The sequence below is a fragment of the Hemitrygon akajei genome, chromosome 6 (assembly GCF_048418815.1).
Source record: "Hemitrygon akajei chromosome 6, sHemAka1.3, whole genome shotgun sequence".
Classification (NCBI taxonomy): domain Eukaryota; kingdom Metazoa; phylum Chordata; class Chondrichthyes; order Myliobatiformes; family Dasyatidae; genus Hemitrygon; species Hemitrygon akajei.
In genome coordinates this window covers 110057587-110083813 of record NC_133129.1, presented here as the reverse complement: position 1 = coordinate 110083813, position 26227 = coordinate 110057587, and the positions used below count along the sequence as shown (strand labels likewise).

Below are 26227 nucleotides of genomic sequence, written 5' to 3'. Positions count from 1 at the left end.
AATTTTTAAAATTATTATTTTCTTCCCATAAATTACAGATGAATGAAACTTGGAAGATTGACAACTGCACAATAGGAATGTGTACAGGGAATAACACCGTTTCAGTAGTGCCAATGAAATGTCCAAAAGTTAAACCAGTCACTTGTCAAAATGGACTGCAACCCAGTAAAACCTATGACCAATCTGGCTGCTGCTATCAGAATCATTGTGACTGTGAGTATTAAGGAAGAACATTACTTAAATGTGCCGTAATGTGTGGAGGGATGGAGGCAATATGTTGGAGGATCACATTGTTAGTTACAGGCAAACTGAGAATTACAGTTCCTCAAATTAATGAGAATTCACAAATCACTACAGAGAAATTTGAGACATAGATTCTAAATAACTGAATTTATGCAAAAAAGCACAAAACTTCAATATTTTCTTTTCTTGATGCATATACAGAGCATGGACAGTTTTATAGGAAAGCAATAGCCCTGTAATGCAGAGGTTGCCTGTATTCACTGTGCTAACTTGGTTTATGATGCAGTGTCTGAACAGTTCCCACCAGCTGAATTACCGCAGCTTTATTTTTAAATGGTTTTGTCTACGTAACTCATTGCACTCCAACAAAACCTGAATTCAGACAGAGGCAGGGTGATGGGTGTACATTAGGCAGGAAGTGTGGGTGAGGAATAATGAGAAAATAATCCTTCCTCCAGTCTGGAAAATCAGAGCAAATGCACTATGTCCAAGGTTCAGAACATAGCTAGTGCAAATCTGTGATGGGAAGAGAGATTTTGTGGAATTATTTCACCAACCTGGTTGGTGATATTTAAGGAATTCTCTTGGGGATGAGTTGCTGATAATTTAACTACTTGCAAAATATGTACTTAATGTGGGGATGCATCAAAAATTCCTTGTGAAGGGACCTAGATTTCAGTAGGTAAGAACTACAAGTTGCCAGGTTGGGCTGAAGCCACTTCTTTCACTTTAGAGATCTCCTGCTCCACAGCTCTGAATCTCTCCCCCACAAAACAAGCAAATATGTTTTAATTCAATGCTTGCTTAATGTCTCGTTTTAAAGACACCACCTCTGCATTATGATGTTCTCCCAGCAACACATTGGAACCTTGATTGCTGAGTGGGTCTTCAACCTACACCCACAAAATGCTGGAGGAACTCAGCAGGCCTGGCAGCATTGACGGAAAAGTGTACAGTCAACATTTTGGGCCAAGACCCTTCAGCAGGGCCTTCAGAGACCCTTCTCCAGTCCTGCTGAAGGGCCTTGGCCGAAACATCAAGTGTACTCCTTTCCATAGATGCTGCCTGGCCTACTGTATACTCCAGCATTTCTGGGTGTTGCTCAGATATTCAGTCTCTGCAGATTTTCTCTTGTTTGTAATTGGGTCTTCATCCTATTGTCCTCCCAGCCAGAGGCATAAATTCAGCTGACAGAGCAATACTGCTAGTTTCATGGGAAGTTAGAAGCTCTTGCCAGCAACTGGATGCTGTCTAAAACCTTTATAAATGGCCAATGAGGACAGCAGTCAAAAATGGTTTGCAACATCAACAGCCTGGATTGATCTAAGCTACAATTTTAAACTACCATATCCTTCTGCATTTCTAAAAATGAAACTCCAGATTTTTCTTTAAATTGACAATCAATTGTATAACTTCAGTGAATATTTCACTGCATTTTCGGTTTTAGTAAAGAATTAATGAATTCTTATTCATCAACCTGAAAAACTAACTGTCCTCTTCCCACATTTGCTGTTTGACCTGCTCAATACCTCCAGCATTTTCTGATATTATTTCAGATATTCAGTACCTGCATTTTATTTTACCTCTTCATCTTAAATAATTATTTTTGGAAACTCCAAGTATGACCTTGAAATTCCAGGTTTCTGCAGCGGATGGGCTGGTTCTCACTACCGTACATTTGATGGAACAGACTATATATTCCAAGGAAACTGCACCTACATTCTGGTGAAGCAAATCACAGAAAAAATCAAGAACTTCAAGATTTACATTGATAACATCAATACTGAACCAGATATGACATGGCCAAGAGCTATCAAAATAATTTACAAATCTTGGGAAATAACACTGGTTCGGGTGACTGTCAACAACTCAGAAAAAATCAAGGTAAATGCTTCTGTATTTTCTGTTCATTGACAAAGAGGCAGAAGGTTTCCTCATCCACTTATGGGCTCACATACCATTTGAAAATAAAGCTATCAGATTAAGGTTGGGATAATTTTTGGAATTTTAGCCTCTATAATACCAAACTACAGTAGAAGAAGACTTTTGTTTACCTCAATTCCCACTGATACAGAATTTCAGGGATTACCATTTCAGGTCAAAACTGACCCAATTAGTCTTTGCCAACAAAATGCCCATCCAAGCTAATCTTATTTGCCTGCATTTGGCACATATCATACTAAATCTTTTCAACCCATGTGCCTGCCTAACTCTCTTCTCAACAACCTACTTACTCTAACAGTTCAGTCCACACAGTGAAAACCTTCTGTGCAGAAAAGAAAAGAGCCTTCATATTCCTCCCCTCTCATCTTAAATAGGACAACTGCGGCAGCTGGATCTTTGGCACTGAGTCTGGTTCTGCAATGCAGAAGGAAGGGGGGAAGAAGAGGAGAGCAGTAGTGATAGGGGACTCGATAGTTAGAGGTACAGACAGGAGGTTCTGTGGTCATGACAGAGACTCCTGGATGGTTTGTTGCCTCCCGGGTGCCAGGGTCAGGGATGTCTCTGTTCATGTGCACAGCATTCTGAAGTGGGAGGGTGATCAGCCAGATGTCATGGTACACATCAGTACCAATGACGTAGAACCATAGAACCATGGAACATTACAGCACAGAAACAGCTCTTCTGGCCCTTTTTGGTTGTACCAAACCATTTTTCTGCCAAGTCCCACTGACCTGCACCTGGACCATATCCCTCCATACACCTCTCATCCATGTACCTATCCAAATTTTTCTCAAAATGTTAAAAGTGAGCCCACATTTACCACTTCATCTAGCAGCTCGTTCCACACTCTCACCACTCTCTGTGTAAAGAAGCCACCCCCCAATGTTTCCTTTAAAATTTTCCCCCTTCATCCTTAACCCATGTCCTCTGGTTTTCTTCTCCCCTAGCCTCAGTGGAAAAAGCCTACTTGCATTCACTCTATCTATACCCATCATAATTTTATATATCTCTATCAAATCTCCCCTCATTCTTCTATGCTGCAGGGAATAAAGTCCTAACCTATTCAACCTTTCTCTGTAACTCAGTTTCTCAAGTCTCGGCAACATCCTTGTAAACTCTCTCTGTGCTCTTTCAACCTTATTAATATCCTTCCTGTAATTCGGTGACCAAAACTGCACACAATACTCCAAATTTGCCCTCACCAATGCCTGATACAACCTTACCATAACATTCCAACTCTTATACTCAATACAATAAAGGCCAATGTACCATAAGTTCTCTTTACTACCCTATCTACCTGTGACGCCACTTTTAGGGAATTTTGTATCTGTATTCCAGATCCCTCTGTTCTACTGCACTCCTCAGTGCCCTACTGTTTACCTTGTAAGTTCTATCTTGTTTTTTCCTTCCAAAGTGCAATACCTGACACTTGTCTGTATTAAACTCCATCTGCCATTTTTCAGCCCATTTTTCCAGCTGGTTCAGATCCCTCTGCAAGCTTTGAAAACCTTCCTTTTTAGAGCCTTTTTTAAACAATGGAACAACATGAGCTATCCACCAATCCACCAGCACCTCACCCGTAGATACCAGCATTTTAAATGTATCTGCCAGAGCCCCTGCAATTTCGAACACTAGTCTCTTTCAGGGTCTGAGGGAATACCCTGTCAGGACCTGGCTATTTACTCTGATTTGCCTCAAGATAGAATACACCTCCTCCTCTTCAATCTGTATAGGTTTCATGACCTCACTACTTGTTTGCATTATTTCCATTTACTCCATGCCAGTTTCCTTAGTAAATATAAATGCAAAAAACCCATTTAAGATCTCCCCTCACACAAAATGCTGGTGGAACACAGCAGGCCAGGCAACATGCCACCAGCATTTTTTGTGTGTTGTTGTTTGAATTTCCAGCATCTGCAGATTTCCTCGTGTTTGCTCTTAAGATCTCCCCTATTTCTTTTGGTTCCATACATAGCCGACCACTCTGATCTTCAAGAGGACCAATTTTATCCCTTACTATCCTTTTGCTGTTAATATACCTGTAGAAGCTCTTTGGATTATCCTTCACCTTGACTGCCAAAGCAACCTCATATCTTCTTTTAGCCCTCCTGATTTCTTTCTTAAGTATTTTCTTGCACTTTTTATACTCCTCAAGTACCTTATTTGCTCCCTGTTTCCTATACATGCCATACATCTCTCTCTTTTATCAGAGTTCCAGTATCCCTAGAGAGGATATTCTTATTCTTATTCACTTTGCCTTTTATCCTGACAGGAACATACAAACTCTGCTCTCTCAAAATTTCTCCTTTGAAGGCCTCCCACTTACCAATCACATCCTTGCTAGAGAACAACCTGTTCCAATCCACGCTTTTTAGATCCTTTCTCATTTCATCAAATTTGGCCTTTTTCCAGTTTAGAACTTCAACCCGAGAACCAGATCTATCTTTATCCATGATCAAGTTGAAACTAATGGTGTTATGATCACTGGAACCAAAGTGTTCCCCTACACACACTTCCGTCACCTGTCCTAACTCATTTCCTAATGGGAGATCTAATATTGTATCCTCTCTAGTTGGTATCTCTATGTATTGATTTAGAAAACTTTGTAGAACAGATTTTACAAACTCTAACCCGTCTAGACCTTTAACAGTATGGGAGTCCCAATCAATATGTGGAATATTAAAATCCCCTGCTATCACAGCTTTATGTTTCCTGCAGTTGTCTGCTATCTCTCTGCAGATTTGCTCCTCCAATTCTCGCTGACTATTGGGTGGTCTATAATACAACTCCATTAATGTGGTCATACCTTTCCTGTTTCTCAGCTCCACCCATATGGCATTGGTAGACAAGTCCTCTAATCTGTCCTGCCTGAGCACTGCTGTAACATTTTCCCTGACTAGCAATTCCACCCCCCGACCCTTCATCCCCACACGTTGGAAGAAATAGTGAAGAGGTCCTGAAGAGTGAGTATAGAGAGCTTACTAGGAAGTTAAAGAGCAGGACCTCGAGGGTGGTAATCTCAGGGATACTACCTGTGCCACGTGCCAGTGAGGGTAAGAGTAGGATGCTTTGGAGGATGGACACATGGCTGAGGAACTGGTGTAGGGGACAGGGTTTCGGATTTTTGAATCCTTGGGACCTCTTCTGCAGCAGGTGGGACCTGTGCAAGAGAGACGGGTTACACCTGAACGACAGGGGGACCAATATCCTTGCAGGGAGGTTTGTTAGTGCTGCTGGGGAGGGTTTAAACTAGATTTGCAGGGGGATGGGAACCAGGGTGTCAAAGCAGATAGTGGAGCGGGAGTGAAAAAAAACATGATGTTAAAAGTTCATGCAAAGTCACAAATAGAAGGTTTGTGTGTGGTGGTAATAATTTTCTGAGGTGTGTCTATTTCAATGAGAGGAGTATTGTGGGGAAGACAGACATGCTGAGGGTGTGGATTGACATGTGGAATTATGACAGTATAGCCATTAGTGAAACTTGGCTACAGGAGAGGCAGGACTGGCAGCTTTATGTTCCAGGGTTCAGGTGTTTCAGACGTGATAGAGGCAGAGGGATGAAGGGTGGAGGGGGGTGGCATTGCTAGTCAGGGAAAGTGTTACAGCAGTGCTCAGGCAGGACAAATTAGAGGGCTTGTCTACCGAGACCATATGAGTGTAGCTGAGGAACAGGAAAGGTATGACCACATTAATGGAGTTGTATTATAGACCACCCAATAGTCAGCGAGAATTGGAGGAGCAAATCTGCAGAGAGATAGCAGACAACTGCAGGAAACATAAAGTTGTGATAGTAGGGGGGTTTAATTTTCCACATATTGTTTGGGACTCCTATACTGTTAAAGGTCTAGACAGGTTAGAGTTTGTAAAATGTGTTCAAGAAAGTTGTCTAAATCAATATGTATAGGTACCAACTAGAGAGGATGCAATATTAGATGTCCTATTAGGAAACGAGTTAGGACAGGTGACGGAAGTGTGTGTAGGGGAACACTTTGGTTCCAGTGATCATAAAACCATTAGTTTCAACTTGATCATGGATAAAGATAGATCTGGTCCTCGGGTTGAGGTTCTAAACTGGAAAAAGGCCAAATTTGAAGAAATGACAAAGGATTTAAAAAGCGTGGATTAGGACAGGTTGGTCTCTGGCAAGGATGTAATTGGTAAGTGGGAGGCCTTCAGAGGAGAAATTTTGAGAGTGCAAAGTTTGTATGTTCCTGTCAGGATTAAAGGCAAAATGAATAAGAATAAGGAACCCTTATCTCTCTATATCCTCTCTAGGGATATTGGAACTCTGATGAAGAAGAACAGAGAGATATGTAACATGTATAGGCAACAGGGAGCAAATAAGGTGCTGGAGGAGTATAAAAAGTGCAAGAAAATACTTAAGAAAGAAATCAGGAGGGCTAAAAGAAGACATGAGGTTGCTTTGGCAGTCAAGCTGAAGGATAATCCAAAGAGTTTCTACAGGTATATTAAGAGCAAAAGAATAGTAAGGGATAAAATTGGTCCTCTTGAAGATTAGAGTGGTCGGCTATGCATGGAACCAAAAGAAATGGGGGTGATCTTAAATGGTTTTTTGCATCTGTATTTATTAAGGAAACTGGCATGGAGTCAATGGAAATGAGGCAAACAAGTAGTGAGATCATGTAACCTATACAGATTGAAGAGGAGGAGGAGCTTGCTGTCTTGAGGCAAATCAGAGTAGATAAATCCCCAGGACCTGACAGGATATTCCCTCGTACCTTGAAGGAGACTAGTGTTGAAATTGCAGGGGCCCTGGAAGATAGATTTAAAATGTAAGTATTTTGGGTGAGGTGCCAGAGGATTGGAGGATAGCTCATGTTGTTCCATTGTTTAAAAAAGGCTCAAAAAGTAATCTGGGAAATTATAGGCCAGTAAGTTTGACATCTGTAGTAGGTAAATTATTGGAAGAAGTTCTAAGAAATAGGATCTACAAGTATTTGGATAGATAGGAACTTATTAGGGAGAGTCAACACAGCTTTGTGCATGGTAGGTCAAGTTTAACAAATCTGTTAGAATTTTTCAAGTATGTTACCAGGAAAGTGGATGAAGGGAAGGCAGTCGATGTTGTCTACATGGACTTCAGTAAGGCCTTTGACAAGATCCCATATGGGAGGTTAGTTAGGAAGATTCAGTCACTAGGTATACATGGTGAGGTAGTAAATTGGATTAGACATTGGCTCAAAGGGAGAAGTCAGAGAGTGGTACTGGAGGATTGCTTCTCTGAGTGGAGGACTGTCACTAGTGGTGTGCCACAGGGTTCAGTGCTGGGTCCAAGTTTGGCATGACTAGAACTAAGTCAAGTGTTTAAGGAGAACATGAGGGGGAACCACTTTACTCAAAGGGTAGTGTGAGTGTAAGTGAGCTGTCAGCAGTGGTTGGATAGGTATATGGATGAGTGGAATATGGATGCCTTTGATCTCGATGCAGGTCAAAAAGACTAGGCAGATTAATAGTTTGGCACGGACTAGGTGGACCAAAGGGCTTATTTCTGTGCTGTAGTGTTCTAAGAATCTATGATTTTTACCATGTTATTAATCCTCCTTTAAACATTGCCCTCATCAACTCTCTTTGTAAGACAAGGAAATTTGGGGAAGCCCAGTGAGTCCTTTATGCCATTCTTAAATTTTACAGGTGATTTTACCTCAGCAATATTTTCCAGCATTAACATGATATCTCTGGATTTCCTCAGTAACCTGAAATTCAGAATCAAAATCAGATTTATTATCACTAACATATGTCATGAAATTTGTTGTTTTGTATCAGTTGTACAGTGCAATATATTAGAAATTACTATTAGTTACAGTATGAAATTTAGTTAAAATAAATAGGTGCAAAAGAGAGCAAAAGGTGAGGTAATGTTCACGGGCTTGTAGTGATATCTGATGACGGAGGAGAAGAAACTGTTCCTAAAACATTGTGTGTGTCTTCAGGTTCCTGTCCCTCTTCCCTGGCAATAGCAATGGGAAGAGGACATGTTCTGGATGATGAGACCCTTAATGAAGGATGCCACCTTATAGAGCCACTGCCTATTGAAGATATCCTTAATGGTGTCTATCTGTCTCTGTCTTGAGGAAAGTGGATTAAGGATGACCAGGGATATCTAACAATGAAGAAGGAAAGGCACAATGGGAAAGGACACAGAGTAATCTTGTTACACCTCTTATGAGGGTAGAGTGTCTGGGAGAGAGGGGCTTGGAGTGGAGGGATGAATGAATTAGGAAGTTACAGAGAATACAATCCTTCTATGAAGTGAAGAGAGGAGAGGGAGGGAAGGTATGCCTGCTGGTGGAATCCTATTGTAGTCAGGAAGAAGAGCGTATCAAGAGCAAAGGGTGGCTGTGCAGTAGTTGAAGACCAAGGAAAATCTGTCCACATTTTGACTAGTGTGGGGATTTAGGGTATTGTTTTGTGAGTTGACTTTGATAGATTGGAGAACAATAATTTTAGGGTTGACAATAGATTGACAATGGCAAGCATTTAAAGAACACATGAATGAATTGTAAAAAATGTTCGTTCCTGCCTAATGCAAAAGTGGAACAGAAAGGGATGCTCAAGCTTGGATTTCAAGGGAAGTTAACAGGAGAAATATAAAAAGTCAGAAAATGATTCATACTGCTTTATTCATATGAAAGATCCAAATGTGCTCTTTTTGATAGCCAAGGCTGGAAGTCTACCAGGCAAAGTCTCCATACAATTAGGGACATATCCACCAACAAGTCTATCACAAGCCTGAACGGAACTGTTTGCTACATGAATTCAGACTGATGTTGTGTACCCATTCATCAAGTTTATGAAACAAGTCATTGATTTTCATTATACAGGCACTGGTTAATGATCAGGAGATTATCCAACCTTATTTCCATGATGGGATAAGGATCAGTTCTTCAGGGATCACTGAAAAGGTTGAGATTATTGCCATTAACGCTACTATTACATTTGATGGCCTGGAATTTACGATTGACCTTCCTTACAAGCTCTTTGAGGGAAATGTTGAAGGACAGTGTGGTATGTATCATGGAACTTACTAATCCAGTGATCAGAACTGTAAGATGTTTTTGATGAAATGCAATATCATTGTGCATGGATTGACACTCTCCAAGAAGCGCGCATGCTCCAGCTGTGCATACAGCCTGTTACAGTTGCTCCGACTAGTTTTCTTACTTTTCTTACCCAATTTCCCTCGATATCAATAAAGTATGTCTGTCTGTCTGTCTGTATTTTTCTTTCCTTCAGCCTAATGGAAATAATGTAACCAAGCTCTCCAACATAGCCCTACATTTTTCTCTCATTCATGTGCCTATAATGGCTCCTATTGTATCTGCTGCTACCACCATACCTGGCAGAGTGTTCCATGCACCCACCATTCTATGTGTAAAAAACTTAACCCCTGGCATCACCACCCCCCCTCCACATAATTTCCTTCAATTAACTTAAAATTATGGCCTCTCGTGTTAGCGATTTCTGCACTGGGAAATTGTCTGTAGCTATGCCTCTTATCTTTCTGCAAACCTATGCCAAGTCAAAATCAACTCTCATCCTCCATCATGACAAAAAGAAAAGTCCTAGCTCAGTCATCCTATTCTCAAAAGACACACTCTTTAAACCAGGTAGTATCCTGGTAAATCTCCTCTGCACACCCTCTAATGCTCCCAACATCCTACCCCTGATGAGGTAATCAAAAGTGAGCACAATATTCCAAGTGTTTTATAGAGCTGCAACATCACCTCAAGGCTCTTGAACTCAATAATCCAGCACACCATAAACCTTCTTTAACAATGCTATCTAATTGTGTACCAACTTTGATGGATCTCTGTACCTCCACAATGTTAAGAATCTTGCCATTAACCATGTAATTTTCCTTAAAATTCTACTTTCCGAAGTGCATCACTTCACACTTTTCCAGATTAAAATCCATCTGCTACTGTTCAGCTCAGCTGTGCATCTTGTCAATATCCTGTTGTAACCTCCAACAATTTTCTGCCCTATCCAAACTCCAGTAACCTTCATGACATCCGTAAATCTACTAACCCATCCTTCCATTTTCTCATCGAAGACATTTATAAAAATCGCAAAGAGCAGAGGTCCCAGAACAGATCCCTGTGGAACACAGATTTTCAGACAGAAAAGACTCCATCTACAATCACCCTCTGCCTTTTCTGACAAGCCGATTCTGTATCCACACAGCCAAGTTTCACTGGATCCCATGCCTCCTGACTTTCTGGCTTTCTAAATGAACCTAACGTGGGGAACCTCGTCAAATGGAGTAATAGAGAAGTGCAGCAGAAAAGCAGACTCTTTGGCCAATCTATTCTACATTTAATTCATTTAGAGAGGTATAATATGATTAGGAATAGTCAGCATGGCTTTGTCAAGGGCAGGTCGTGCCTTATGAACCTTATTGAATTTTTTGAGGAGGTGACTGAACACATTGATGAAGGAAGAGCAGTAGATGTGGTGTAAGTGGATATGATAGGGTCTTTTAAGAGACTTATGGATAGGTACATGGAGCTTAGAAAAATAGAGGGCTATGGGTAACCCTAGTAATTTCTAAGGTAGGGAAATGTTCGGTACAACTTTGTGGGCCTAGGGCCTGTATTGTGCTGTAGATTTTCAGTTTTCTATGTTTCCAAACCAACATCATGGCCCTCCATATCCTTACTATCCATGTACCTATCCAAACTTCCGTTAAATGTTGAAATCGAGTTTGCATGTATGACTTGTAGTAGCAGCTCACTCTCACCCACCATAAGACCATACAACATAGGAGCATAATTAGGCAATTTTGCCCATTGAGTCTGCTCCACCATTTCATCTTGGCTGATTCCAAATCCCACTCAACCCATACACCTGCCTTTTTGCCATATTCTTTGATACCCTGACCAATCAGGAAACTATCAACTTATGCTTTAAATATACCCATGGACTTGGCCTCCACCACAGTTTGTGACAGAGCATTCCACAAATTCACTACTCTGGCTAAAAAAAAGTTCCTTCTTACCTCTGTTCTAAAAAGTTACCTCTTAATTTTGAGGCTGTACCCTCTAGTTCTGGATACCTCCACCATAGGAAACATCCTCTCCACATTCATCTTATCTAGTCCTTCCAACATTTAGTAGGTTTCAATGAGATCTGCCTGTATTCTTCTAAATTCCAGTGAGTACAGATCCTCTGAGTGAAGAAGTTTCCCCTCATGATCCCCTTAAACTCCTCACCTTTCAGCCTTAACCCATGACCTCTGGTTGTCATCCCACCCAACCTCAGTGAAAAAGCCTGCTTGCATTTTCCCTATCTAAACCCCTTATCATCTTGTATACATCTATCAAATCTCCTCAATTTATGTTCTAAAGAATACAGTCCTAACCTATTCAATTTTTCCTTATAATTCAGGTCCTCAAGACCCAGCAACATCCTTGTAAATTTTCTCTGCACTCTTTCAACTCAATACTTCAGTCACAAACAAGAGAAAATCTGCAGATGCTAGAAATCCAAGCAACACACACAAAATGCTGGAGGAACTCAGCAGGCCAAGCAGCATCAATGGGAAAGGGTACAGTTGACGTTTCAGACCAAGGCCCTTCAGCAGGACTGGAGAAGGGCCTCTGAAGGTCCTGCTGAAGGGTCTTGGCCCGAAACACAACTTTACTCTTTTCTATAGATGCTGCCTAGCCTGCTGAATTCCTCCAGCATTTTGTGTGTGTTACACAATACTCCAGATTAGGCCTCAGCAGCGTCTTATACAACTTCAACATAACATCCCATCTTCTGTGCTCAATACTTTGATCTATGAAGTCCAAAGTGCCAAAAGCTTTCTGAACAACCCTATCTACCTGTGATGCCACTTTCAATGAATTATGTACCTGTATTCATATAGCCATTCATGTACCTGTAACCATATACCTGATAGGTATATGGACAGGAAAGGAATGGAGGGTTATGGGCTGAGTGCGGGTCAGTGAGACTAGGTGAGAGTAAGCATTCGGCACAGACTAGAAGGGCCAAGATGGCCTGTTTCCATGCTGTAATTGACTCATCCACAAATTAATGATCCTGTTAACCGCATTATCATCCAGATCATTCAAAGAGATGACAAACAACAAAGGACCTATGGTACTCTGCTAGTCACAGACCTCTAGACAGAGAGGCAACCTTCTGCGACCCCGCCCCCGCACTAAGCCAATGTCTGTTCCAATTTACTACTTCACCCTGAGTGCCGAGTAACTGAACCCATGCAGGACCTTGTCAAATGTCTTACTAAAGTCCATGTAGACAACATCCACTGCCTTGCCTTCGTCCACTTTCCAGGTAACCCTTGAAAAACTATAAAACTCTATAACTCTACCATGCACAAAGCCATGTTGACTATCCTTAATAAGAATATGCCTATCCAAGTACTTATATATCCATTTCCTCAGAATACCTTCCAATAACTTTCCCTCTACTGATAGAACCATAGAACACTACAGCACAGTACAGGCCCTTCAGCCCTCCATGTTGTGCCGACCCATATAATCCTTAAAAAAAGTACTAAACCCACACTGCCCCAAAACCCTCTATTTTTCTTTCATGTGCCTGTCCAAGAGGCTCTTAAATGCCCCAAATGTCTTAGCCTCCACCACCATCCCTGGCAAGTCATTCCAGGCTCTCACAACCCCTGGTGTCTCCCCTAAACTTCCCTCCCTTAATTTTGTACATATGCCCTCTGGTGTTTGCTATTGATGTCCTGGGAAACAGGTACTGACTATCCACCCTATCTATGCCTCTCATAACCTTGTAGACCTCTATCAAGTCCCCTCTCATTCTCCTATGCTCCAAAGAGAAAAGTCCCAGCTCTGCTAACTTTGCTTCATATGACTTGTTCTCCAAACCAGGCAACATCCTGGTAAATCTCCTCTGCACTCTCTGCATAGCTTCCACATCCTTCCTATAATGAGGTGACCAGAATTGATCACAATATTCTAAGTGCGGTCTCACCAGACATTTGTAGAGTTGCAACATGATCTTTCTACTCTTGAACTCAATTCCCCTGTTAATGAAGCTTAGCATCCCATAGGCCTTCTTAACTACCCTAATGTCAGATGAATCTGATGTCAGATTCATCGGCCTATAATTTCATGGTTTCTCTTTAACCTTTTTTTAAACAGCAGAATAGCATTCGCTATCCTCCAAACCTCGGGTACCTCTTCTGTCGCTAAGGATATTTAAATATCTCTGTTTGGGCCTGGGCAGTTTCTGCACTTGCCTCCTGTAGGGTCCGAGGGAGCACTTTGTCAGACTCTGGGGATTTATCCACCCTGATTTGCCTCAGGGTAGTAAACACTTCCTCTGTAATTTGTACAGGGTCCATGAAGTTGATGCTGCTTTGCCTCACTTCTGTAGACTCTGTATCTGTCTCCTAGGTAAATACAAATGCAAATAATGCATTTAAGATCTCCCCCATCTGTCTCAGCTCTGCACATTTATTACTGTACTGATCTTCCGGAAGATCAATTCTGTCCCAGCAATCCTTTTGGCTCTTAAACATACTTGCAGAACCCCTTAGGATTCGCCTTCACCTTGTCTGCCAGAGCAAATTCTTTTACCTTCTGATTTCTACCTTTCTGATTTCTTTCTTAAGTGGTCTCTTGCATTTGTAAGCACCTCATTTGTTCTCTCAACCAGAGCCTCCATATCTCTTGAAAACCAAGTTTCCCTAGACTTATTATCTTTTCCTTTTATTCTGACAGGCACATACAAGCTTTATACTCTCAAAATTTCACTTTTGAAGGTTTCCCACTTTCCAAGTACACCTTTGTCAGAAACCAACCTGTCCAAACCAAATCTATACTTCCCAGATGATTTCTGATACCAGCAAAACTGCCCTTTCTCCAGATTAGAATCTCAATTTGCAGACCAGACCTATCTCTTTGCATATTTACTTTGAAACTAATGGACCTTACCAAACTTCATCCACTGTTCTATCTTCATCAATGTGCTTTGCTGCATCCTCAAAGAATTCAGTCAGGCTCATGAGGCATGACCTGCCCTTCATAAGGCCAAGCTGACTATCTATAATCAAACTATGCATCTCTAAATGCTCTGAAGTCCTTTCTCTAAGAATCCTCTCAAATAATTTGCTCAGCAGTGAAGTCTATAATTCATATGATTATCCCTACTCTCTTTCTTGAATAAAGGAATAATTGCAATCCTCCAATCATGTGGTCTTACTGGTGCCAATGATACTATGATTATCGGCAAGAGTGCTGCAATTCTTCCCTTGCTTCCCAAAAAAAAAAACTAATGGATATGCCACTGGCACCCAGGATTTACTTAATCTACTTATTTACAGAAGTTCTGGCACATCCTCTTTCTTAACATCAACGAGTTCAAACATATCTGTCTGTTTTATGTTGCCTTCACAATCATCAAGGAACCTCACCCTGGTGAATACTGAAGCAAATTATTCACTAAGGACTTCCTCGACCTCCTCCAACTCCAATCACATGTTTCATCTTCTATCCCTTGATCAGTCCTATCCTCACACTCGTCCTGTTCCTCACATAGTGTAGAATTCACTGAGGTTTTCCTTAATCCTTCCTGCCAAGGCTTTATCATACTTTCTTCAGCTCCTTCCTGGCTACCTTATAATTCTCCAGAACCCTGAATGCCCCTTGCTTCCAAAGCCCTAAGTATGTTTCTTGCTTCCCCTTTTCAGACCTCTTCATCCTCTTCATCTCTCATCATCCATGGTTTATTTGCTCCACCACATTACCTTGCCTCAATAGGACATACATGTCTAGAGCCCCATTCAAATGTTCCCTAAACCACTTGCACATTTCTGTGATGCATTTCCCTGAGTACAACCATCTGATCCAAATTTATGCTCCCATGTTCCTGCCTAATAACTTCATAATTCCTCCTCCTCAATTAAATGCTTTAGTTTAATAAAGTATAATATGTTTAATGTACTCCTATCCATCTCCAAGCCTATGGTAAAGGTTAGGGAGTTGTGATCAGTCCCTGAAATGCTCATCCATGGAGATATCTGATATTATCTTGCACTCAACCCAGTATGGCCCCTCCTTTAATCAGCCTGAATACATACTGTATCAGGAATCATTCCTGGATACACCTAACAAATTCCAGCTCATCTAAACCTTTTGCACTAAGAAGGAGCAAATCAATATCACGTACATTGAAGTCACCCATAACAACAACCCTGGTAATTTTGCACCTTTTCAAAACCTGCCTCGTGATCTGTTCCTTGGTGTCTCTTTTGCTATTGGAGTTCTATAGAATACTCCCTGTAGTATGATTACTCCCTTCCTATTTCTGACTTCTATCCAAACTGTCTCTTCCACAAGCTCCTCTCTTTCTGCCGCTGTCATAATTCACTGATCAGCAATTCCACTTCCCACCTCTTTAACCTCCATCTCTGTCCCTCTTGAAACATCTACAGAATATCCAGCAGCTTTTCCTGCCCTTGTGACACCAAGACTCTGTAATGGCCACAAGGTCACAGTTTCAGGTACCAACACATGCTCTAAGTTTGTTCCTGATTACCTGTGTTCCTGATACTTCTTGCTTTACAATAGGCACACTTCAACCCATCCCACTGCCTCTGTACACATTACATTTACCTATATGTCAACTGTCCCATCCTCTGTCTTATTTCTCTTGTTTCTATTGAGGACAACAGCCACGGCGATATTCTGCACTGTCTGATTATTCTCTTTTCCTGTTCTGACAGTCACCCAGCTACATGCCACCTGCAACTTAAGGTAACTACCATCCAGTACCTCTTATTTATCACTTCCTTGTTCTGTCAGATGAGCTGTAGGTTATCCTGCTGATGTGCCAGTTCCCTAATCTGATCTGAGAGGACCTGCAGCTGGATGCACTTCATGCAGGTATAGATGTCAGGAAGACTGAAGGTCTTCCAGATCTTCCATATCAGACATGAACAACACACCACTGACCGTGCATCCGTTCTTCCTATTCTAGCAAGACACCAATAGACAAATAAAAAAAGAAACTTACCTTAGTCTCCACCTCTTCTTCCCAAAGCCCCTCAAGCTCTCCACTCTAACAATGCCTGCAAAATTTCCTCATGAAATTTACTAAATTAAGAAAAAAATTATTGTTCATGAAAGTCAGTGGTCATATCTTCTATTTAATGAGGCTTTTTCTTCACTTTTCCACTATCACTGGTTTCCCAGAATGTTGTTTCTTTGAGAGAAAATACAGCAACTGAAGTATGAGCTCGTGGAAGTGCATCTCCCAATGTACCTGACCTTCCACTTTGGGATCAACATGTTCAAACCAGAGCCGGGACTGTAGATAAACAGATTATGAAATTCTTCTTAAAACAATGACATATACATTGAATATCAAATAGAGACTCCCACTAGCAAGGTGAGGAGTCCACCTGGATGGACGTGGAAATGGAGTGGAGCAACTTCTTCAGTTATAACTATCTTATGCTGTTGTAAGTGATTTGAAATAATGTCTCAATTTTCAATTCTCACTTGCATAGGTTCCTGTACCAACAACAAGACAGATGACTGCAAATTCCCAGATGGAACCATAGCATCTTCTTGCTCTGATTCAGCCCCTCACTGGAAAGTTACAGACAAGAACAAGACATTTTGTGAAACAGGAGCTACAACCCCAGTGCCAATTCATCGTTCAACTACACTGCCTGCGGAAAGCACATTCAGCCCCATAACAGTATCGCCCAGCCCTTGCGCAGTATCAAACATCTGCACAATCATTTACGGCCCGTAAGTTAATCCAAGCATGAAGGTCAAGGCTTGGACTGTAGTCAGTGGACAGCAATGGTTAACCATTTACTTCCTGCCTTTCATGTGGACACCTAGTCAGAGATATTTAGTAAATTTAACAAACAGAATTTTATTCTCAAAGATGAGTGGCTGTCATCTCTTTGTGTTCTCCATAAATGTATAGCCCCAGATGAGATCAATTAGTGATGACCCATGGTCCACAGCTTGCAACAGTTGTCCACGAGCTCCAGCTAACCTCAGTGACCAATGTTTGAAACATCAACCACAAACTCTCTAGCTACCAATATTTAGAAACATAGAAAACCTACAGCACAATACAGGCCCACAAAGTTGTGTCAAACATGTCCCTACCTCATAAATTACTAGGTTTACCTATAGCCCTCTATTTCACTAAGCTCCATGTACCTATCTAAAATTCTCTTAAAAGACCCTATCGCATCCGTCTCCACCACCGTTGCTGGCAGCCCATTCCACACACTCACCACCCTCTGTGTAAAATACTTACCCCTGACATCTCTGTACCTACTCCCCAGCACTTTAAACCTGTGTCCTCTTGTGGCAACCATTTCAGCCTTTGGAAAAAGCCTCTGACTATCCACATGATCAGTGCCTCTCATCTTGTACACCTCTGTCAGGTTACTCTCATCCTCCTTCACTCCAAGGAGAAAAGGTCGAGTTCACTCAACCTATTCTCTCTTTTTTTTATTAATATTATTTATTTATTGAATTTTAGAAATTACAAGAATAAGTGTAATAATGAAATGGTAAGAAAAGTGATATTAACCGTCCCCCCTTAATCCTTATCTAAAGAGAAAAAAAAAGAAAGAAAGAAAGAAAAGAGAAGAAAGATTGCCTGGATATCGAAGGGTCCCCACATGTTCCATGGAGTTCAAAATAATTTTGATATTTATTTTCACTTTCCCCAATTACTATAATTTTATCTTCAAAGGACCTATGTATCTAATCCTATCTTTCGTAAGTATGGTGACCAAATTTTCAAAGATATCTCATATTCATTTCTTAAATTATACTTAATTTTTTCAAATGGAATACAACTATGTATTTCATTATTCCAACGATCCATAGTTAAATTTAAATCAGATTTCCAAGTAACTGCAATAACTTTTTTGGCTACTGCCAAAGCAATTTTTATAATTTTTTTCTGATACTTATTCAATTTAAATTTCGCTATTGTCCCTTCAATGTATCCTAATAAAACTAGCAATGGACTATGTGGAAGTTGTACTCCAATAATTTGTTCCAATAAAAATCTTAAATTAATCCAAAATGGTTGAATTTTAGAACAAGACCAAATAGAATGTAAAAAAGTACCAATTTCTTGTTTACATCGAAAACATTGGTCAGAGATATTTGAAAGCAAATTAGTCATTCATAATACCTTGGGAACTCTTTAAAATTCTCCATGTTGCTATGAGTCACTCCCCAACCATCCAGGCAGAAAAGAAGAAAGATATAAAAAAAGATAACTAATATATAAGAAAAAAAAACAAAATACCCCCCCATTAATGTTGCGAATAAAAAAAACACAATATTACCCCCCCATTTTACGGGTCATGGCAATCGCCATGATTGTACACATGAAACTCGCAGCCGTCGATCAGGAGCTCCTCCAGATCCCCCGCAAAAAGAAAGAAAAAAAAACATATATATATTAATGAAGAAAAAAAAGAAAATAATTAATATCTCTACTCCCAATTAATTCTCTTTGACTATTTTTTCTTTATAAATGTCCATCAAATCCAACCTTATTTCAATCTTCATCATAAGTCCATTTCATTTCTATAATTCATTAGTCCTCTTCATGAACATCGGGTAGTTCTTGTACAAATTTCTCCGCTTTCCGGTAGTCAACAAAAAAACTTCTTTCTCCATTTTCCAGAAAAATTATCAATTTAGCTGGGTAACTCAATAAAAATTTATAACCCTTTTCCCATAAAGATTTTTTCACTAGATTAAATTCTTTCCGCCTCTTCAGAAGATCGTAACTTATGTCTGGGTAAAAAAAAACTCTTTTCCCTTTTATTATCAATGGCCCTTTTCTCTCTTTGGCACCCTGAGTAGCTGCCTTCAAGATCATTTCTTTATCTTGATACCTTAAGCATTTTATCAAAATTGATCTTGGATTTTGATCTTGTTGAGATCTTGGTCTTAAAACTCTATGTGCTCTTTCAATTTCAATTACTTGACTTCCTTCTTCCATTTCCAAAATTTTCAGAATCCAATCTTGAAAGAATTTTATTAGATTTTCTCCCTCTGTACCTTCCTTAAGACCAACAATTTTAATATTATTTCGTCTACTAGAGTTCTCAAGCACATCCATTTTTTCAAGCATCCGTTTTCTTTCTGCTATCCAGACAGAATTATCATTTTCTATTTTTTCTATTCTTTCAGTATTTTCTTCCACTTTTACTTCCATCTCTTTAACTTCCTTCTCCATCTTTTTTTGTTTTTCCACCACATTATCAAGTGTATTCTGTATCCTTTTTATATCTGTTCTTATAGCTTTTAATTCATTCGTCATATCTATTCTTATAGCTTTTAATTCCTTTGTCATATCTGTTCTTGTAACTTTTGATTCTTTCATCATATCTGCTCTTATAGATTTTAATTCATTCGTTATATATCTCAGGATATCTTTTATGTCTCCTTTAATCTCTTTCTTCTTTTCCTTTTCTTCCTCCTCCGAATTTCCCAAAGAGTCTGTGTCTCCTTCCGATTCCGATCCAATTTCACTTCCAGCCGTAGTTAGGCTTTGTAGTTCTGTTGATATCTTTTCATACATACTTTCGCGCATGCGTTCCTTCTGTTTCTTCTTAGAGACCGCCGACACTGCTACAGCTTCCTTCCCCTCATCATCAGAAGTACCGTGCACTTCGCTGGGAGGAGATCCAACTTGAGTCCGATGCTTCACCGAAGCGGTTAGGCCTTTTTCCCCACTGATTTGCGCAGTCTTCGAAGTAATAACTTTCTTCTGTTTCAGTTTAGGAGCCATATCAAAAGATATTCCGGAGTTGCTTATAAGTAATTTCTAATAGATATTAGTTAACTCTTCTTCATTTAAACCCTATTTCATTACTTTTTACGAGGGAGCTGGATTCCCAACATCTCAACCCTACGTCATCACGTGACGTCCCCCCCCTCAACCTATTCTCATAAAACATGCTCCCCAATCCAGGCAACATCCTTGTAAGTCTCCTCTGCACCCTTTCTATGGCTTCCTATTACTATTTGTTGACAAATTTCTGGTTTCTTAGGAATTTCTGTCCTATCATATATTTTTACCAGCATCTCTGTTGACTGGGGTCTTTTAACGTTTTATCAGGTGTCGATGAATGGCCTGAACACTAATACTCAGAGAGTGAAAGAAATGGATCAGTCAAGGGAACAGTGGGCTTGGGGTGGAGGAACAGTGCAGAGGGAGATGGACGTTGTCAACATGCATGAAGGTAGACAGTTACAAGCAGAACCTCTTGGATTCTAACATCATTATTCTTCCCTTAGCATCTTTTCAAAATGTCATGACACGGTTCCTCCAGGCCCATATTATGATGCGTGTGTATACGATGGATGCCATGCCAGGAATGATACAATAATATGTTCCAGTATAGCGATGTATGCTAAGATGTGCAAGAGTAAAGGTGATGTCTGTGTGAATTGGCGAGATCACACCAATGGAACATGTGGTAAGTAAGTGGTAGTGTCTTCATAGAAGGAGCTTTTTCAGCTCAACCTTTCCATATCCATACTACTCTTCTCTCTTTATGACCTTGCTAAATAAATTCCCTGCATATAGTTTTCCAAATTCTTTTGAAAAGTTATTGTTGCATCTGCTTTTGTCATCCTTTGCAACGGTACATTCCAGAGCAAAATAATTCAGTTTGGAAAGATGGTACAACTAGAAATTTTATTACTATTTAGATTTCATGCCATGTAATTTTAAACATTTTTTCTAAAACATGGCAAATGACTTAGTCATTTTATGTCACCTCAGAAACTGGACCATGCAGATTTGAGTCGTACAACTAACAATCTACATGAGATATGCACAAAAGATTATATTCTTTGCTGTGCAGTCCTCCTTTTGGAGATCAACAGGACAGCTTGGACTGCATTGCCTTGAACAGTGGTTTAGTGGTTCTTGGGCCACCCGGAGCAATGGAATCTTCCCTGTGCAGGGCTAACCTAAGTCATCATCTCCTCCCTTCCCAAGACTCCACTACCACTATAAGAACCTGCACATCTTGAATTCAGGGCCAAATATTCATGATCTTCAGATCCTGTCTCAATTCTCTGATCTCTCACTCCATCTAAAATACGACTACCACTTTATCATCTTCCCACTTTACTTCCCCTTCAGCTGACCCATAAACTTCATGTAGTTCCTCTCTGAGCTTCATCTCTCACCATATCTCTTCGGAAACAGCTCCTCCTCTGACTCTTTGTCCTCCTTCTACCACTGTGAGAGTACAGCATGTCACCCCACATTATCCCTCCACTCTACTAACTTCCATCATTTCAACACGTTTCCCCACCCATGGGATGCCTTCCCAGCTTGTGATTCTTTTGTTATTTCCTAAAACTTTTCTCCTTTGATGATCAGTGTGTTTGCCATGGGAAACTCCCTTACTGCTCTCCTACATTCATGTTCTGAATCTGGGTATTTCAAGTGTGGTGGAGTGCCAGACATTGTAGCCATTGACAAAAAGAGTTGTATAGTAATGCAGTCTTATGTCGATCTAATGTTTAATTTCTTGTATTCTTGTTCACTTTAATCCAGTATATCACTGCCCTGGAACAATGGAATATAAATCATGTGCATCAAAGGAACAGCCAACTTGTAGTTTGAGGTTTGTTGTGTTTATTTAACCAAACATTCTTAATGGCTATTCAAAATATTATTTTCTCCACCCTTCTCTCCATTGCTTCATATATTATAATTGACACACTTTTTCTGATTAGGCATACTGACAGCAATGATAACAGTGGTGTTGATGAAGGCTGTTTCTGTCCAGATGGAAAGTTCCTTTATACGCCATCAGACATCTGTACAGATAGCTGTGGTAGGTGTTTTATTATGCAACCTCAAAGTCTGTGAATTTCAATCAACAGTACCTTCCTTTCAACAACAGAAAAAATATCTGTTGCTGTAAACAAGGTACTAATCATATGATAAAAGTAGGTAACTGAAATTGAACAATGCACACTGAGAGGGTTAGAATGCATTGTACAAGAAAATCAAGGGACACAGCTCAGCTCAAGCTGCACTGGTTTAAGCAGACCAATTTGTGTGGTAGTATTATGCTGGACTGATCTATGTTAACCCATCTGGTCAGCAATCACTTTGTTCTATCATTCACCTCTTTCTTTATTCATTCAATAATAACAATAATAAAGATTTTACTTTCTGCCTATTACAGACTGCATTGGGCCTGATGGAAAGCCAAGGCAGGTAGGTGTTTCAGATAAGCAGGCGAGATCTGTCATTGAGATTTATATTAATTTCATCTTTCATCTTTATAGAAACTTATTGCATATCACTGTGTGTTTGTGACAGGTTGGTGAAACATGGCAAAGCAATTGTCAAGACTGTTCTTGCAACAATGTAACATTGAGTGTTGTCTGCAAACCACATAAATGCCCACCATCACCGTCAGTTATATGCAATGAGCAAGGATACGTACCAGTTGTTCAAAGAAATGAACATGACTTGTGTTGTACAGAAACCAAATGCAGTAAGTAAATATCTTATAAATTATAACAACAAAAAATGCTGGAAATATGCAATAGATCAGTCTAAGAAATATGGCTAACACTTCAGTTCCTTGACCCTTCATAAAAATTGGAAATAACCTATCATCAAAACTTTTCTAATCCTGTGGAAGGATTGTTGACCTGAAAATATTCTACTTCTCCTGACGAAGGGTCTCGACCCGAAACGTCGACAGTGCTTCTCCCTATAGATGCTGCCTGGCCTGCTGCGTTCCACCAGCATTTTATATGTGCTGCTTCTCTTTGTAGTTTTTGATGATCAATCTTGCAAGTTATGGTGTATATGAAAATTTAATTTTCCAATACCAAAATGAATTGTTCTGTTATCTCCATACACATTATGGGTTTGCCTGTTTGACTAGAGGAAGTTTTGTTTATTGATATAATTCTTAAGAGATATGAACTTCAAAATCAGGATGGCAACATGGATGCGTTTAATACAATTAACTTCAGAAATTGCCAATCTATAATATATACTCGGACTAAGGTTGGGTTTGCAGTCCTATATAGAAGTACATGCAGGTGCAATGGACAACTCACAGCAGCATCACAGATACTCTACATAACATCAGATACACACTATTCACAATTAAATCAACTTAAATTGTACATATTTTTATGAAAAGAGTATCATTATACCACAGAAAAATAAAGTTAATTGTAATGCAAAGTGATCATAGTGTTGCTAATCACAAACACAAGAAAGTCTGTAGATGCTGGAAATCCTGAGCAACACATATAAAATGCTCAACAGGTCTGACAGCATCTATGGAAATGAATAAACACTCACTGTTTCGGGCTAAAACCCTTCTTCAGGACTGTACTGAGATATTGATTGGGGTTTTGCTGATTAGTTCAGGAGCTGGGACAGTCACCTATATTATTATTTTATTGGTAAACAGGCTGAATTTCACTTCATTCTGCTTATTCGTGAAAAAATTCAGGAGAACACAAAAGGAAGTCATTTGGATCTTTGAGTCAGTGCAGCTTTGTGTAGAGCTATATTCTGGCCTTTTCCCTTGCTATATTCCCATTCAATCTCCTTCTGAACTCATTAAACATTTGCACTCCCTCACCCTTGTCAGTGAGTTGTAGGTCACTAGTTCTCACTATGTAATGGAGTTACACCTCATATCCCATGGTATCTTTTGAATAAAACTTAAAATCTCTGTTCCCTCTTCCTTGGTGTCTGGTTAGTATCCGTGCATTCACTGATCCTTCTGCCCTGTCACCCTCATACTCAAGGACCCTGCTAAAACTAAGTAGCCCCACAACTGGGTATTTACCTTGAAAAAGAGTTAGCTCGATAATAATATTTTTTTTACCTTGAAGAACAGGAAAAGGTGGGAAGAGATAGGTGGAAAAGAAAAAGATGAAGAAGACTAAATTTAAAGCCTTGAACTTGCTGGAGGAATTCAACAGTTTGAGAACCAACTGTAGGAAGAAAGGAATTGTCAGTGCTTTGGATTGAAGTACAGCATCAGGGTTTGACATGAAATGTTGACAAATCCTCACATTTCCAACACCCACCCCAGCCCACACACCCCATATTTTGCTCAACCTATTGAATTCCTCCAGGAGTTCTGGGTTCTGTTGTTTGTCTGTTGTTCTGGGTTCCTGCATGTTTCAGTCTCTTGTTTCTCAATTTTGAAGCATGGTGTATATAAAACAGAACACACTTTTAGGTAAAATAGAGATGAATGAAGTAGTGATAAATATTATATCGAAAGACACAAAGCTTAGGCAAAAATAGCATGGGTACAATTAAACCTGCAAATTATTCTTGAGGCATGTTTGTAGGGTAATTAAGCTGAGTGTGAGGTGGGTGGAGTGGAGGGGAACTAAATATTATCATGTCCCTTGCTCCTTATCAGCAGAATAGAGATATGATAACCAGTGGATGTGTATCTGAAATTTCTGAAAGCTTATGAGAGCCATTCACCTTCAAGATTCAGGATGGTTTCATGTTATGACCAGTCAACATTCCCTCTAAGTAATTTACAGCCATGTGAACCAAGCATGAAATTTTAAATGTACTGTACACCCATTCAGCTCAGAGGGAACATTGTTTCCAGCACACAAGTGTAAAGGGGAACAAAATAATTATTACTCCAGGTCCGATGCAGCACAAGAAGCACATTAAGATAAAGAATACAATAATGAAAGCACACTATAAATATAAATACACCTGGTTGCTGATTGAAGTCCATGAGTTGACACTAGGCACTGTAGATAAGGTTGGTGACAGGAACTGACCAAGTTGTGGTGGCGGGGGTGTGAAGGGGTTGGTTAATAGGTGTAGATGTTGATCAGCCTTTCTGCTAGGGGAAAGTAGCTGTTTTGTGTCTGGTGGTCATAGAGTGGATGCTATGTAGCCTCCACCCTGATGACCATGGGCCAAACAGTCCATGAGGAAGGTGGGTGGAATCATTCATGATGTTACTGGCCCTTTTCCAGAACTTTTCTGAATATATTTCCTTGATGGTGGGTAGGCTAGGCTGTGCCGGGGATGCACAAAACAGAAGCTGACTAAATTTCCACAGAGTGAATATTGGTTATCAGATGTAAAATAGAGTAGGTATAAACAAATCACTGTCCACCAGAAATTTTGGCCTCACCGTTGAATGATATAAAAGTGATAGACAGAGTTAATCAATCAAATTCAAAATCCTGTGGTGAATCAGGAACTGGTCCAAAGGACTAGTATTATGGGGAAAAATCTTGTTCAACCTGTAAATGAAACCTCTCTAATTAATATCACTCACAGTCATAAGAAGTTGTACTTAACAAGAGTCAATTGTTTCTCATTCAGAATGTAATGTCACTCACTGTCCTGCTGTGAAACCTCTTTGCAAAACTGGATATGCACCAGTGATCCATATGCATGAAGGCAGATGTTGCCCAGAATATACTTGTGGTAAGCACTTCACTTCTCTTATTCTGTAGTTGGAGAAGTTTCACATTCACTACGTTGATGATCTGAAGCAACATGCTTTGTCTGAAGTAAGTGAACTGTTAAGATAATGCTTACTATTTTATTTTCAGAACCAAATGCCGTCTGTGTGTACAATGATACTGAATACAAGGTAAGATATACTGACATATTAGAGATATTAGTGAGATTATCATTGAATCACAGAACCATCTAGCATGGAAACAGTGCAGTTAGCTCATACCAGTGTTACCCCAATCATGTAGTCCATAATTCCCCCATGTAGTCCATACCCCTCAATGTAGTCCATATCCCATCATGTAGTCCATACCCCTCAATGTAGTCCATATGCCCCCATGTAGTCCATATTCCCCCCCATGTAGTCCATATCCCCCTCCACGTAGTCCATATCCCTCCATATAGTCTATCTCCCCCCATGTAGTCCATATCCCCCCATGTAGTTCACATCCATCCATGTAGTCCATATTTCCCCCATGTAGTCCATCTCCCACCATGT

At 40.0% G+C, this 26227-nt stretch overlaps 1 protein-coding gene across 1 annotated transcript in view; it reads left to right on the top strand.

Annotated features, from left to right (window-relative positions):
- LOC140729829 (uncharacterized) overlaps positions 1 to 26227 on the top strand; it is a 239444-nt gene that overhangs the window by 188920 nt on the left and 24297 nt on the right. Inside the window, exons 80-90 of the mRNA XM_073050042.1 lie at positions 39 to 213; positions 1883 to 2127; positions 9030 to 9213; positions 16721 to 16967; positions 20511 to 20692; positions 21787 to 21856; positions 21969 to 22069; positions 22427 to 22458; positions 22564 to 22741; positions 25591 to 25695; positions 25824 to 25864. Coding sequence (XP_072906143.1) covers positions 39 to 213; positions 1883 to 2127; positions 9030 to 9213; positions 16721 to 16967; positions 20511 to 20692; positions 21787 to 21856; positions 21969 to 22069; positions 22427 to 22458; positions 22564 to 22741; positions 25591 to 25695; positions 25824 to 25864 — 1560 coding nt within the window. The remainder of the gene's footprint in view (positions 1 to 38; positions 214 to 1882; positions 2128 to 9029; positions 9214 to 16720; positions 16968 to 20510; positions 20693 to 21786; positions 21857 to 21968; positions 22070 to 22426; positions 22459 to 22563; positions 22742 to 25590; positions 25696 to 25823; positions 25865 to 26227) is intronic.